The sequence below is a fragment of the Labeo rohita genome, chromosome 2, assembly GCF_022985175.1.
Source record: "Labeo rohita strain BAU-BD-2019 chromosome 2, IGBB_LRoh.1.0, whole genome shotgun sequence".
NCBI lineage: Eukaryota > Metazoa > Chordata > Actinopteri > Cypriniformes > Cyprinidae > Labeo > Labeo rohita.
In genome coordinates, this window is record NC_066870.1 from 34568764 (window position 1) to 34583700 (window position 14937).

General features: G+C 34.8%; 1 protein-coding gene across 2 annotated transcripts in view; it reads right to left on the bottom strand.

Moving 5' to 3' along the window:
* The window catches only part of hecw1b (HECT, C2 and WW domain containing E3 ubiquitin protein ligase 1b), a 43410-nt gene that overhangs the window by 2654 nt on the left and 25819 nt on the right, over positions 1-14937 (bottom strand). The window contains exons 9-26 of one of the 2 annotated variants that reach the window (XM_051122400.1): positions 12304-13452; positions 12077-12145; positions 10094-10244; positions 8829-8941; positions 7737-7858; positions 7288-7473; positions 7064-7198; positions 6844-6949; positions 5425-5521; positions 5244-5327; positions 5006-5112; positions 3648-3762; positions 2954-3067; positions 2111-2263; positions 1841-1939; positions 1284-1413; positions 224-370; positions 9-123 (exon numbers count right to left, since the gene is read on the bottom strand). In XM_051122400.1, the coding sequence (XP_050978357.1) occupies positions 9-123; positions 224-370; positions 1284-1413; positions 1841-1939; positions 2111-2263; positions 2954-3067; positions 3648-3762; positions 5006-5112; positions 5244-5327; positions 5425-5521; positions 6844-6949; positions 7064-7198; positions 7288-7473; positions 7737-7858; positions 8829-8941; positions 10094-10244; positions 12077-12145; positions 12304-13452 (3192 nt within the window). Of the gene's footprint in view, positions 1-8; positions 124-223; positions 371-1283; positions 1414-1840; positions 1940-2110; positions 2264-2953; positions 3068-3647; positions 3763-5005; positions 5113-5243; positions 5328-5424; positions 5522-6843; positions 6950-7063; positions 7199-7287; positions 7474-7736; positions 7859-8828; positions 8942-10093; positions 10245-12076; positions 12179-12303; positions 13453-14937 lie in introns of both variants that reach the window. The other variant, XM_051122391.1, reaches the window with a different exon arrangement.

A 14937-nucleotide genomic window follows, 5' to 3' on the forward strand; every position in this document is an offset into this window, starting at 1 on the left:
CCTCTCACCTCCTCTGTACTCTGTGTTATTTCTCCAGTCGTTTAAATCAATCTCTGCTGTTCCTGCAATAACCAGCTCCAGCTCTCTGGCATCAAACACAGACACCAGTCGAGAATCCACCACCTACACACACACACACAGAGGTCAGAGGTTAAATTATGGCCACTTGGACAACACTTAACATTAAACGGCACAGAGTGAATCAGATGATAAGAATGTTTACCTCATAAAAGCCCCGGACAAGAGCCTGCGTCTGCTGGACGACACCTCGCTCCACCCTCCATTTCACCATCCGCTCGATATATTCCTTCTTATTCTTCTCTGTAACCTGCACGTTTGTCCCGCCAGACTTCAGCTCCCGCTCGGTCACCTGACACAAAGATGTTTTGTGTTTAATTCACTCCACTTCAAATGTATACAACATGGGAATCTTTAGTCAGCTGTTTATTACAAAATAACAACACATTTATACTATTAGTTATACCTAATTGTAATCAATATATTTAATATTACAATATAATTATATTTATATATAATTATGTATACACTACCTGTCAAAAGCTTTTTTAAAGAAGTCTCTTCTGCTCACCAAGCCTTAATTTGATCCAAAGTACAGCAAAGTAAAATTTTTACAATTTAAAATAACTGTTTTCTATTTGAATGCATTTTAAAATGTCATTTATTCCTGTGATTTCGCATAAATCCAGTCACATGATCCTTCAGAAATCATTCTAATATTCTGATTTGCTAAAAAACATTTGTTATTATTATGTTGAAAAGAGCTGAGAAGATTTTTTTTAGGTTTCTTTAATGAATAAAAAGTTTAGAAAAACAGCATTTATCTGAATGACATAATAAATGTCTTTATCATCACTTTTAATCAACTTAAAGCACCCTTCCTAAATAAAAGTATTAATTTCTATAATCCCCCCTTCCCCCAAAATAAAAAAAATTATACTGACTTTTAAACAGCAGATCAGCATATTAGAATGATTTCTGAAGCATCATGTGACACTGAAGACTGGAGCAATTATGCTGAAAATTTAGCTTTGATCAAAGAATAAATTATATTTAAAATATATTCAAATAGAAAACAGTTATTTTAAATTGTAAAAAATATATTTTATATTTTTGCTGTACTTTAGATCAAATAAATGCAGGCTTGGTGGGCAGAAGAGACTTCTTTAAAAAAATATTAAAAATTTTACTGTCCAAAAACTTTTGACTGGTAGTCTATATTATATATATATATATATATATATATATATTAGGGTTTCTCCCACCTGTCCGAACACTTCCTCATTGACAGTGAAGGTGAGATCCAGCACATCTGTGATGTCATTGTCCTTCATCCACTGTAAGCTCTGATGAAACTCCTCATCCAGATACTCCAGATCACTGAGATCTGTGGCTCTGCAAACAGGGGTAACAATGAACATGTATTTTTACAGTTAATATATACAAGATATTGTATTCTGATAAGTGCTAGACGATAGATTGGTCAGACCAACTAACTGACTGATAACTGGAATCACTTCAAGATTACTATGGCTGTTTAATCGATTAACAGATATCCTTTAAATAAAATATTTATTTCCTCTTTATAATATCTGGTGAAGTTTAAGTAACTCAAAATTCAGCTTTGCATCATAGAAATAAATAATATTCAAAAATACATTCAAAATGTAAAAAAATCAGTTTTGTGTGTTTCAATTAAGATGCTTGTATATTAGGATGCTTGTATATAACACAACAAGCTCATAATTTAAGTTTGGGTTTTCTCATCATTTTCAAAGTCCGCATGTAGTTGAATGCATTTAATGGTTTCTGGTCAACTCACAGTCTGAGGAGAGCTTTATAAAACGGCCGGGTGAAGAAAGCGTCCAACAAATACTGATGAATCAAAGCCAGGCCAAGAATTCGCCCGCTGAAACGGAACCTGAAAACACAACGTCACATCATGCGGTCAGCCATTCTGGCAATAACAACAGCAGCCTGAGAGAGCAGCCAGTGACATAACTACTTATTTCTCCATCAATGACAATTTAGTATGTGTCCCTGTACCACACGGGAATTGGAACTCCTTGGGAGCAAGTGGAAAGAACCTTACCATTCCAAGTGGTTTTCCACAAAAGCAGACATGGGGCTGATCTGGACAGTGTACGTGTCGTTAGCGGAGTATTCAAACAGGCCATAGTAAGGGTTAAACAGCTCCTGAGACAGCAGGAAGAAAAACTCTCGCGATGGACCGCTGTAGTCCAGTCTGGAAAAAAAAAAAAAAAAGAAGAATTCAGAAACAGCTACACATAACTATTTGATTTAAGCCATCTGAAAAAAACGGAGCTTAAAATTACCATTTAAAACTACTAACTGATTACGTATTTTTTATATACTGATATATTAAATAGACAATATGTGACCCTGGACCACAAAACCAGTCATAATTTTATGAAAATGAGATTTATACATCTGGAAAATCTGTAATCTGAGAGTGCAAAAAATTTAAAATATTGAGAAAATCACCTTTAAAGTTGTCCAAATGAAGTTCTCAGCAATGCATATTACTAATCAAAAATTAGGTTTTGATATATTTATGGTAGGAAATTTACAAAATATCTTTACAGAACATGATATATCTTAATATCCTAATGATTATTGGCATAAAACAAAAATCGTATTTTTGGCTATTGCTACAAATACACCCGTGCTACTTAAAACTGGTATGGTGGTCCAGGGTCACATATTTGGTTATTTTGATATTATCTGGCATATAACCAGTTGATATTTTCCTTGTGTCACTTCTAAAAATACCAACAGCCTTGTTTGCTTTCAATGTTTCAGTGAATTTGAGAATATATTTTGTTAAAGTGTTTAATGTCAGCAGTTATGTATATGTGTTATACGTGTTATATTTGCTGATATCTATATCAGCAAAATCTGTTATCTTCCTCACCCTTCCTCTCCAACAAAGGTGATGTAGAGCTTGTTTCTCTGGAGCTCTTTACGTGAGTAGGCCATGACCTGGTTAAACGTTCCTTCTAACAGATGATCTCTTCTGACGATCAGTCTAAAAAATGAGATCAAGTCAGAACTGTAGGAAATTTATCTGAAAGATACTACACAGTACATATGCATAAACCACCGTTCAAACGTTGAGGGTCAGTATTAAAACTTTCATTCATCAAGGACACATTAAATTGACCAAAAGTGACACTGAAGACATGAATAATATTCCAAGATATTTATATTTAAAATAAATGCTGCTCTTTTGACTATTCATAAAAGAATTCTGAAAAAATAATCAAAAATTCTCAACATTGATATGTGTTTGATTTCCTTGAGCAGCTAATCTGCATAATAGAATGATTTCTAAAGGATCATGTGACACTGAAGACTAGAGTAATGATGCTGAAAATTCAACTTTGCATTGCAGAAATAAATTACATTTTACAATATATTAAAATAAAAAACAGCTATTTTAAATTGTAATAATATTTCACAATATTACTGTTTTTACCATAATTTTAATCAAATAAATGCAGATTTGATGAGCTTAAGAAACCACAAAACAAAAAAAAACTCACCGATCCCAAACTTTTGAATGGTAGTGTTTAATATATTTATTAATAGTGTCTGTGTCAACGCACTTGATCTTGCCGGGTCCTTGCCCGTAGCCCTTTGCCTCCAGCTTCCTGTAGAAGTTGCGCAGTTTGGCTTCAAAATCTCTGCGGTAGGGCGCTGGTGCCCGAGCCCTCTGAGTCCCTAAAAAGACAGTCACAAATCATCACCACAGATGTGAAGTCTAGCTTACTCTTAGTAGCAATCATCAGGGAAGGACTGTCAAGGATCAGCAGGCCATCAAACAACTCAGAAGGAAAGAGGCGCTTGTTCATTTTGAGAACAAGCACATGATTCCTTTCAATATGTAAAAAATACAAGGTCTTTGATAAAGTTTCATGGGACGGTTTTATCTTCAATAGTTTTGACTGGTTTGTCTAAACATGCACAGTAGTCAAGTTTTACTGACAAAAAAATACTACTTCAGGACAGAAGGAAACAAAAGTAGTGGACAGTATTTTCACAGACTTCAGGTTTGGGGTCTGTAAATGTGCTGATGACACAGAGAGGGGCAGCTGGGTTGGGACAGTATTTAAGGCTGGAGAGCAGCTGACCTGGAGAGCTTTCACCAGACAGACAGCAGGCTGGAACAAGAGGAGTTCGCTCAAGGAAGCCTTTGTCAGAGCAGATCAGAGCGTGTCAATGAACTACGACTTGAACTGGACTTTCCTTGCAAACTTGAGGTTCTTCATGTAAATAAATCAGTTTAAGACCAATGGTGTTCACATCCATCTTGGATTCTATCCCAGGGTTATATATAGGTGTATATGGGCTAATGTGTCTTAAAAAGGACATATATACAAGGCTCAACAGTGTGAATGTTTCACTCACATTTGAGACTAAAAATAGGTGTGTATGAACTGTAAAATATAAAATATACTATGCATTTATGGCAATACATTACTTATGAACTACTGATGATGAAATAAGCATATTTTATCTCCTTCATTATTTTAAAATAAGAGTCTCTGTGCATTTTTGACTTATCCTAGTCCTGCTTTATAAATAATTTTTATTTTATTATTGGTATATAAATATTATTTATATAAGAAATATAATTTGACACAGAAATAATTTAAAAAACCTAGTGTACTTTTAGTATTCTAATAAATTCTTATAATCATTTCGCATGTAAAGGTCTCCGTGTGTCCCTTCATTAAAGGAAAAAAACACCTAATTAGATCAATTTTCACTGCACCCCTACATTTTTTTATCACGTGCCCCTCGGCACAAAAAGTAAGTATCATGCTCTGATGTAAGAAATTTTAAGCATTTGAAAAGAATGTCAATAGCAGGTCAAAATGAGACCAAGACATGGTTTTGGTTTCCAAACTTTACTTGATATCAGGTCATATCTACCTGTGTTTAAAGCTTTCAGCCAACTCACCTGGAGAGTTTTGAGGAGAGGAACCAGGAGAGCAGCGCGGAGAGAAGTTAAACCCGGGGTGAAATGATGCGAGGGGAACGTAAGACATGATGTCCTCCTCAAACAAACTGAAAAGCAAAGCAAAACACATTCTGAAAAAAGCATATGTGATAGATTACACATCTTACACTCAGGAATCATTGCCTGTGCATTATTATGAATTTTTTTTTTTTTTTTTTTAGGATGGAGGGTGCTTCACCTTAACAGCATGACCAGGTCAGCATCACACGACAGCTTCTCCAATCTCTGTGTGCCTTCGGTTCGGATGTGATGCACCTTTTCCCTTAAGACATAATAAACACACCCGAACAACTGAAAACTGTGTGGAAGGACTAATGATGTATTTTGTTGCAGTAACAGAGGAAAGTGTAGTGTCATACTTGAGCGAATGATTCCTCGCCAGGCTCGGCTGCCGTTCCTGTAGCACCTCAAAGATGTTTGGTTGCCGTAAAAACGCTACAATCTTATCATTGTATGCTGGGAAACAGACGAAAAAGAATCATATCAACTTAATATACAGTTGCCGTCAAAATTTTACATACACCTTGCATTTATAAGTTGAGTTTATAAAAATGACCCCATTCAAAAGTTTACATACACTTGATTCTTAATACTGTGTTGTTACCTGAACTCACAGCTGTGTTTTTTTTGTTCAGTGATAGTTGTTCATGAGTCCCTTGTTTGTCCTGAACAGTCAAACTGCCTGCTGTTCTTCAGAAAAATCTTATTTTGCCTAAAAAACTTTTTTTTTTTTATTTAGTACTGCCTCTCAGAAGCTTATTTTATATGAAGTATCTTATTCAGGTCAGCACTTAATAAAAAATGACATGCATTTTGTATTGATCCCTCTTATTTTGGTAAAATAATTAACATTTTGCAGATTGCGAAAGGTGTATGGTAACTTTTGACCTCAACTGTACGTTGGATATTTATGATATATTGAGTTTCTTTGGTTATGATCTTGGTAATGAACATTGTGATGTTATTGTCAATTTTATTTGAACAGTTAAGCACCTTAAAGGACGCGTGAAAGGATTAGTTTCATGCTCCCTCCTTGTCTTCAGACAAATTTTTAAAAAATCTCTGGCTTAAAATTTATTGTCAAAACAGCCATAGATTGGCAAAGTCTAAATAATTTCTGCAAATCGATTTAAAAAAAAATACAATTTCAGCCACTACATGGCATTTTACAGGAAAATATTTGGATAAAATTTTTTTGGTGAATATTGCTGTTTGCTGTTTGGAACTATGCATTTTTACAGTATATTGGTACATTAACAATGAATATGATGTAAAGACATGCAATATTGAAACATATATATTGAAAAATATTGAAAAAAAAAAAGTCTGCATTAATTTGAACTTTAAAAAATTACTAATATTATGAAATATTATTACAATCTAAAATAGAGGCATTCTATTTGAATATATTGTAAAATATAATTTATTTCAGTGATGGAAAGCTGAATTTTCAGCATCATTACTTCAGTCTTCAGTGTCACATGATCCTTCAGAATTTATTTTTAATATGCTAATTTGCTGCTCCAGAAAAAATGTTTTATCTTATAACAGTTGTGCTGCTCAATATTTTTGTGGAAACTGTGAAACGTGTTTTAAGATTCCCTGATGAATAAATGTTACAAATGTTAAATTACAAATGTCACTTGCTGAATAATAATAAGTATTAATTTCTTAAATCGACCAGCCCTAAGAGCAACTTAATAATATATAATGATCTATTATAATTATAATAAATAATAATAATAGTGATCTGTCCATTAACTGTCAATGGTTCATACCTAATGGCACTGGCTCCTGCTGGCTTTGGGTTCGTATGGCTGCTACCAGGCTGTTTCCAGGCCTGGCTAACAAAGACACTCCTCGGGTACGTGACACCTCAGATGCCTGAAATAAATAAATTACGTAACAGTCATTTCTGTAACATTTACATAAGGAGAATTCAGCACAGTATGAAGTCAGAGGACACAAATGTGTATCTAGATAGTGAGTGGGTCTGACCTCTCCTGCGCTGTAACTGCGTAATCTCTGCAGGTGCTGGCGGTGCGTCAGGTGGTTGGGCAATCTGCCGTTTTGCAAGGGGATCCTGGGATCAATGAAGGTTGTGGCACGGCTGTTGTGGTCTACAAAGAACGACTGTCGAGAAAAGTGAAGGATAGACAGACTGAAATAATGGTTTGTCAGACACTGAGGTGAGATATTAGGATTCACGTGATGTGAGGTACCTTCCCCTGCGGGTCTGTTTTGATCTCCCAGCCCCGTGGCAGCTCCAGCTGAGCATCAGCAAACCTATTTAAGAAGGTCACCAGGTCACGGTTGTGCTGGTACCGCTCAAAGTTTCGGGCATCACGCCTGATCTTCAGGACCATGTGTTTCAGACACGAGCTGTTGGTGAACATACGATATGCCCCCTGAAAAAAAATAATAATAATGTTTTCTATTTGAATACATTTAATGTATTTTATTTATTTTGATCAAAGCTAAATTTTCAGCATCATTACTCAGTGTCACATGATCCATCAGTAATCATTCTAATATGCTGATTTACGACTCCAGAAACATTTCTGATTATTATCAATGTTAAAATAACAGGATAACTTAAATAGCATGAATCTTTAGAGGAAGAATGAATGATTTAGACATAGTGAATAGTGTATAGTGTGGGGAAACTCACATAATTTGCATGGAGAACAGTGAAGAACTCTGGGTGAGTGATGAATTTGACCGCTGGGCTCTGCAGCAGTAATGTGATCTTCTGACAGTGACCTGGAGAACATGGTGTGTCTCTCCTCAACTCTTAAAAGACAAAAATTTTAAATTAAATAAAATTTTAATTAATTTTAAATAATTTTTCAATTTTATTCAAAATTTAAACGTTCTGAATTTTGCCCCAGCTCATTTAAAAATATCATTTAAAGTGACAGTTTATTCAAAATTTAAAAATTCAAAATTTTGCCTCAGCTCATTTAAAAAGATTATATAAAGCAACAGTTTATTAAAAATGCTCAAATTTAGAATTTTGCCCCTGTTCATTTAAAAATATCATTTAAAGGGACAGTTTAATCAAAATGAAAAAAAATTCAGAACTTTGCCCCAGCTCATTTAAAAATATTGTTTTACAGGACAGTTTATTCAAAATGTTAAAACTTTGAATTTTGCCCCAGTTCATTTAAAAAGATTATATAAAGCAACAGTTTATTAAAAACGCTACAATTTAGAATTTTGCCCCTGTTCATTTAAAAATATAATTCAAAGGGACAGTTTTTTCAAAATGGAAAAATTCAGAACTTTGCCCCAGCTCATTTAAAAATATTTTTTTGCGGGACAGTTTACTCAAAATGTTAAAATTTTGAATTTTGCCCCAGTTCACTTAAAAAGATTATATAAAGCAACAGTTTATTAAAAACGCTAAAATTTAGAATTATGGCCCTGTTCATTTAAAAATATCATTTAAAGGGACAGTTTATTCAAAATGCAAAAATTCAGAATTTCTTCCCAGCTCTTTTAAAAATATTATTTTAAGGGACAGTTTATTCAAAATGTAAAAAAAAAAATCTGCATTTTGCCCCAGCTCATTTAAAAATATTATTTAAAGGGACATGTTATTCAAATTTTATTTATTTATTTTTTATAAATCTGCATTTTATTTGCATATTTATATTAATTCAAACATGGTAATACGTGTTAAATGGAGCTGAGAAAATTATACTCTATTGTGCCATTTCCACTTTTTGGGGGTGATTATGTTTCAAGTGTGTGAAGTTACCGGATGACTGTGGAGGCGAGTCTGTCTCAATGTTGGCTGTTCTCTCGTTGCGGGGGCTGCCTGACTCCTCGTCTCTCCTCTCTGTGGCCATCGTCCTCTGGATGGTCTGGTACCTGATGATTACACAAGTAATGCTGTTGTTATCTTTTACAACAATTTCTGCCCAAACACCCTCACTTACACTTATACGCTCCTCGACGTTTCAGTAAAGATTTGTGTGCCCTGGGAATAATTTAAATCTCTTATCAACTGCTTGTGGACTATTAAAAAAACAGCCTTAATTGCATTGCAAATGAAAACATGAAATAAAGCACCTATATTTTTTTTGTCCTGTAGGTGGCAAAAGAGTGCACATTTATATGAACCCGTGCCCACGTCCTTGGCTTTACAGAAAAAATGCAGCATTTGACACAAATAAATGAATCACTGGAAAAGTTACTGTTAGATGTGCCTATTTGGTTAATCATAGTCAGTCATACTTCGATGAATACAAACCACTTGATGCAGACAAAGAGTGTTTGCAGTTTCGGTTTTTAAGTTTCAAAAGTTACAGTAGTGTATTTCATTTTCAAGTTTTTCAGTTTTCATGCCACACTGACAGATTTTTATGTTTTAAATAATAGCACAAATACCAGTTAACTGACTACTACAAAACTTGGTATACCATGTTGCATTATTCATTTAAATACTATACTCCAATAAATTCTGCGTCATCTGAAAACTCCTAGAAATGCATATGCAGTAAAGTCAGCCACAAATACGCCCACGTGTTTCATTGTCTTTGTTTCAATAGCGTTTTACAATAGCGTTTGCACTGGTGTATGCTGTTAGTAAATTTGGCATTTAATATTTTATGTCATTTCGCATCTTAAATAAATGTGTCTTGATTTAAAAATGCTTAGATATTTGTACAGGAAAATAAGAAGGAAAATGACCAAGTTTTTGCCAAGTTATTATTTTTCTAAAGCACTGGAAAAGAGTTAAATGATAAAAGACTTTCTTTTAATGAATAGACCGATAATTAGTAACGAAAGTCATATAGTGCCTAAATGTAGGCCGTTTACCGTTGGACCAAGTAGATGCACTTGTAATACATCAACATGGCTCATCCAACCAGATCTGAGAGTCAGAACTAAACAAATTAAACATTTGGACTCAGTGAATCTTCACTGGAGCACCATAAGTGCATCTGATCTGTATTCCAGATAGTTCTGTAAAACAAGTATAAAAATTTGGGAGTGTTATTTAAAAACAGTGTTGTTTACCTCCTGTTGAGCTGCTCCATCTGTTGGACGGAACCAGACCTGCGCAGGCCATCCGGCGTGGCTGCGGATGTTGGCCTTTGCCAAGTGGTGGTCCGGTTAATGTGATCCACATAGAACACACGACCGTGACTGTCAATACGGGCCTCCCAGTCTGAGCGTGCCAAACAAAACATAAACACACATTTTTAAAGCTCAAATCAATATTCTGGCCTGCCCGGCAAATAAAATTATATTTTAAAAATAATAGTGGATCTGTCTAATTAGGACATTATTTCTAAAAACCTTCTTGTTGTTTTTACTGTGGGAATGTCTCAAAAGATCCCCTCAGAGTAGGATGCTTCAGATTTGACTAATTTCGACATAAACACACACAAAAACCACAGTGGTGTAAAGAGGTGACAGACAGTCTTGTGTGGGTCATTAAATGACGTTAATCAGAGCAAACATCTCACAATGTTGGTTAGTGAGAGTTACACTGGAGATGCCCAGGTATGATTTGAAAGTTTGCTTGTGTGTAAGTGGTAGTAGTTTGACTCCACACTGCTTTGAAATGCAGTAAGAAATGCGAAGGCAGGCATACCAGGCGAAAGTGACACCTTTGGATGGATTTTAACAATTTCGATTTGCTGCAATATTTTGCAACTTATTTAGCAATTAACGAACTTGGGTAACAACATGCATAATTTTTTTGCAAATAAAGCATGGTTAAAGCATGCCTCAACTTATTTTGCAATTACAGCATGCATTACATTTTTTTTTTTTTTTTTTTTTTTTTTTTGCAAAAAAATAAAGCATGGGTAAATCATGCAGCAAGTTATTTTGCAATTACTACATTTGGGCAACAGCATGCATAAAAAAAAAAATACTTTTTGCAAGTTAATAAAGCATGGGTTAACATATTGCTATAGACATTTTCACGAAGTAACATTTTGTTTATATCGTTTTTTTTTTTCATGTAGTCTAATAACAGACCCTATGTTATACATTTTAAGTTATATTGATTATAATTTAATTTTTTTTTAAATCTTGTTTTTTTATCATTTTAAATATAATAGATTTAAATTCTAATCAAATTAAGGCAAGTCAGTAAGATTTTTAAAGATGCTTTTTTTAAAAGTTTTTTCTTATTATTATCACTGTTAAAAATAAAAGGATTATTTATTGAATGGAAAGTCAAAACAACTTTTATTCATAAATATTTATTCATTAAATATATATTTTTATTTAATAAATTATAAATATTTAACAATATAATTTATTATAAATATTTAAAAATATTCAAATGTTATTATAATAATATTTGTATATATTATGATTCATTATTATTATATATTGCTTATTTTAATTAATTAAGTAATTAATACTTATTATTATATTTTAGTGTATAATAATAAGAATATTTTAATATTTGTACATAAATTTATATAAAATCTATATATGCATATATGTGACCCTGGACCACAAAACCAGTCATAAGGGTCAATTTTTTTAAACTGAGATTTATACAAGCTGAATTAATAAGCATTTTGATTATTATTGAATTAATTAATACATTTCGACTGATCTATAGTTTGTTAGAATCTTTGGCTGAGATACAACTATTTGAAAATCTGGAATCTGAGGGTGCAAAAAAATCTAAATATTGAGAAAAAAAAAAATCACCTTTAAACTTGTCTAAATGAAGTTCTTAGCAATGCATATTACTGATCGAAGATTAAGTTTTGATATATTTACGGCAGGAAATTTACAAACTATCTTCATGGAACATGATCTATACTTAATATCATAATGATTTTTGGCATAAAAGAAAAATTGATCATTTTGACCCATACAACATGTTGTTGGATATTGCTACAAATATACCCATGCTACTTAAGACTTATGTACTACTTACGCATTACTACCATTTTGATAACCTTTACATAATGTAAATGTAAAACATTTGAGCATTGTGAATACATCAAGGTGCGTTCTAAAACTTACTCGGTGGCAGCGGCTCGTCTATGGTGGGATAGTGATGTGGGTCAGGCCGCAGGGCAGGTAACTGGCTCACTGCAGGATGGTTACAAGGCAAAGGACATTCTCCTAAACACACCACAAACACAACCCAGACCATTCTTCATAGATACTTTTCTATCTCAAGTCCAGTAGAAGGGAAAACCAGATCTAACCACATGATCTATGCATTCTACCAACAGAACTCTACTCACTTCTGGTGCTTGGTCCAGCTACAGGAGATTCTCCGTTACCCATAATGCCGTGCGGGCTCTGGACATGACTATCCGGCGCCTCCTCCCACTGACAGCTTCCATCCCCTGGCTCCCGGCTCTTAGCGCCCTGTCCTGTCTCCGCCTCCAATCCCAGAATCCCATTCACCCTGTCCATCTCTTCCTCGTCATCCTGTGAGGAAAACACAGTGCTTTCTGACCGGCGTGCGCTGTCTAGAGACGGCGCCCGGATGGGACCCGAGGGCCTCTGCGACATGTGACTGCAACACGGCACTGGGCTCAAATCACACTCGCTTTCCCCTGGTGACCTTTGACCTGTGGTTTGGCCCTCAGCCCCGAGCGGCTGTCCATCTCCGTCAAGCATCTGAATGAGGTCCGAGAGGCGCTCGTGTGAGCGGCTGCGGGGCAGCGTCCTACGAGGGCCGTTGGGTGTTAAAGCGTGAGCCTCAAGTGTCGCAACCTCTTCCTCGTCTTCCTCTTGCTCTTCTACATCCTGTGGCCGGTCGGGTTCGGGTCCAGCCGTGTCTCCCGGTTGGGTGGACGGGAGGCTGTGGAGCAGGTGGTGGATTCGGATGTAATGGGAGCGCGGCGTCTCCGGTTCGCCGCAAGCTGAAGCGATGACTGTTTCCAGCTCAGACACAGGTAGAGAACAAGGCCGCGTCTTCCTTCTCGGTGTGGTTCTGATCCTCAGTGAGCAGCCTTCTTCTTGATCCACATCTGGTTCCTCCAAAACGGGTTGTGGGTCTGATATCGCCTCTTCTTCGACTCCTGCAGAATCTCCTGCAGACTCCGCAGGCCCTTCGGCAAAGGCACTATCATTTTCTGCCTCTTCTTGGGTCGTCTCTTCTGCTTGTCTGCTGGTCTCTTCTTGCTCCATTTGTTCTCTGCTTTCAGCTGCTACTTCCTCCTGCTCCTCCGGATGCGTCTGCTGTTCTGCCTCTAAAGCTTCTTCCTCTATAGCTTCTACCTCGGCTGATTCAACATCCATTGGCATGTCTACAGAAGTCGTTTCTCCATCTAAAGGCAACTCTGGAGCCCCCTGGTCCAAACTCATGGTGTCTTCTGCTTGAGGCTGGACTTGAGCTTCTGCTGCCACTGGTTGCTCTGTACTAAGAGACATGTCCTCATCATCTGTGGAGAGGACAGAAGACTGTGACCTACATGCACATAATGCATACATACTAGCTAGTAAGGTTGCATGATATATTGGCGACCATGTGACTTTTTGTGACTAGTATTAGAAGTAATTATATGGTTGCTTATTATAATGAAAGTCTGGGGTCAGTAATTAACAGTTTTATACAGGAAGGATGCATTTATTTGATCAAAAGTATTAATTAATAATGTTCTAATAGATTTCTATTTCAAATAAATGCTATTTTCAACTTTCATCAAAGAATTCTGAAAAAAAATTAATTGTTTCCACAAAAATATTAAGCATTGATAATAGCAGCAAATCAGCAAATTTTAGCAGCAAATTCATCATATTAGAATCATCATATTAGAATGATTTCTGAAGGATTTGCATCACTGAAATAAATTCCATTTTAAAATATATTCAAACAGAAAGCAGTTACATGTTAAAATGTAATAATATTTCACATTACTGTTTTTACAAAACTTTTACCAAACTTTTAAAATGTAGTGCATTTTAAAAGGACAAAAAGAAGCAGGACAGGATTGGATGACATGGATTTTATTTGTGAGGTTAGATCAGTTTGAAAAGAAATAAAACACCTTTCTTTAACAAGCTACTTGATTTGAGACATTAATCAACAGGGATGCACAATATTGGATTTTTGCCAATATCTGATATGCCAATATTTTTCAACTAATTTTGGCCGATAACCAATGCCAATACAGATATATTTCCCTTTGTTTGGAAACAACACCAAGTCTCTCCTGAACGGTAATTAAATGCAAATTATTTTTAATTTTGGTTAGTTTTTAACAAAAACGCATCTGTTAGAATTAAACAAACAATACTTAAGTTCTTTTATAATGATAGTACATTGAAGCTTTGAAAAATAACTATAAATAAACTATATATAAATATATACAGATTGCTGCATTGTTTTCAGAAAAATGCATTTGTAACCCTAAAATTTTATTTTAAATTTTTAACATATTACACATTAATGAATAAATTCCTAATGAATATATATAAAATTATTTAATTTACAAGTGTCATTTTTCAGATTTTTTTCTTTTTTATTCATGTAAATTATAGCTTCTGACCATTAAATCAAAACATACTCATGATTTTATGACATCAATTACTGCTTTATTGAATCAAAAGCACAGTCCAAATGTTATTTGTGTATTTTACTTTCATTTTATTAGAAGCAGGCCATTAGCGCTAGGGATGGGCGATATGGGCTTAAAAATTGACCACGATAATTTCTGGTATTTATTGTGATAATGGTATCAATGACGATAATTCAGGGAAATCCTGTTTCTTTAGAGAAAAGTATTTCCTATTTTTAAAATAAGGTGTTGTGAGCATTACTGAGTACACACGTAATGTAATGACTGTTTAATTCACTGGAATGTGAAATAAATTGTTTGTACTTTCTGTACTGGAAGCTCCTTTGTAATACTATAAAATAGTATGAT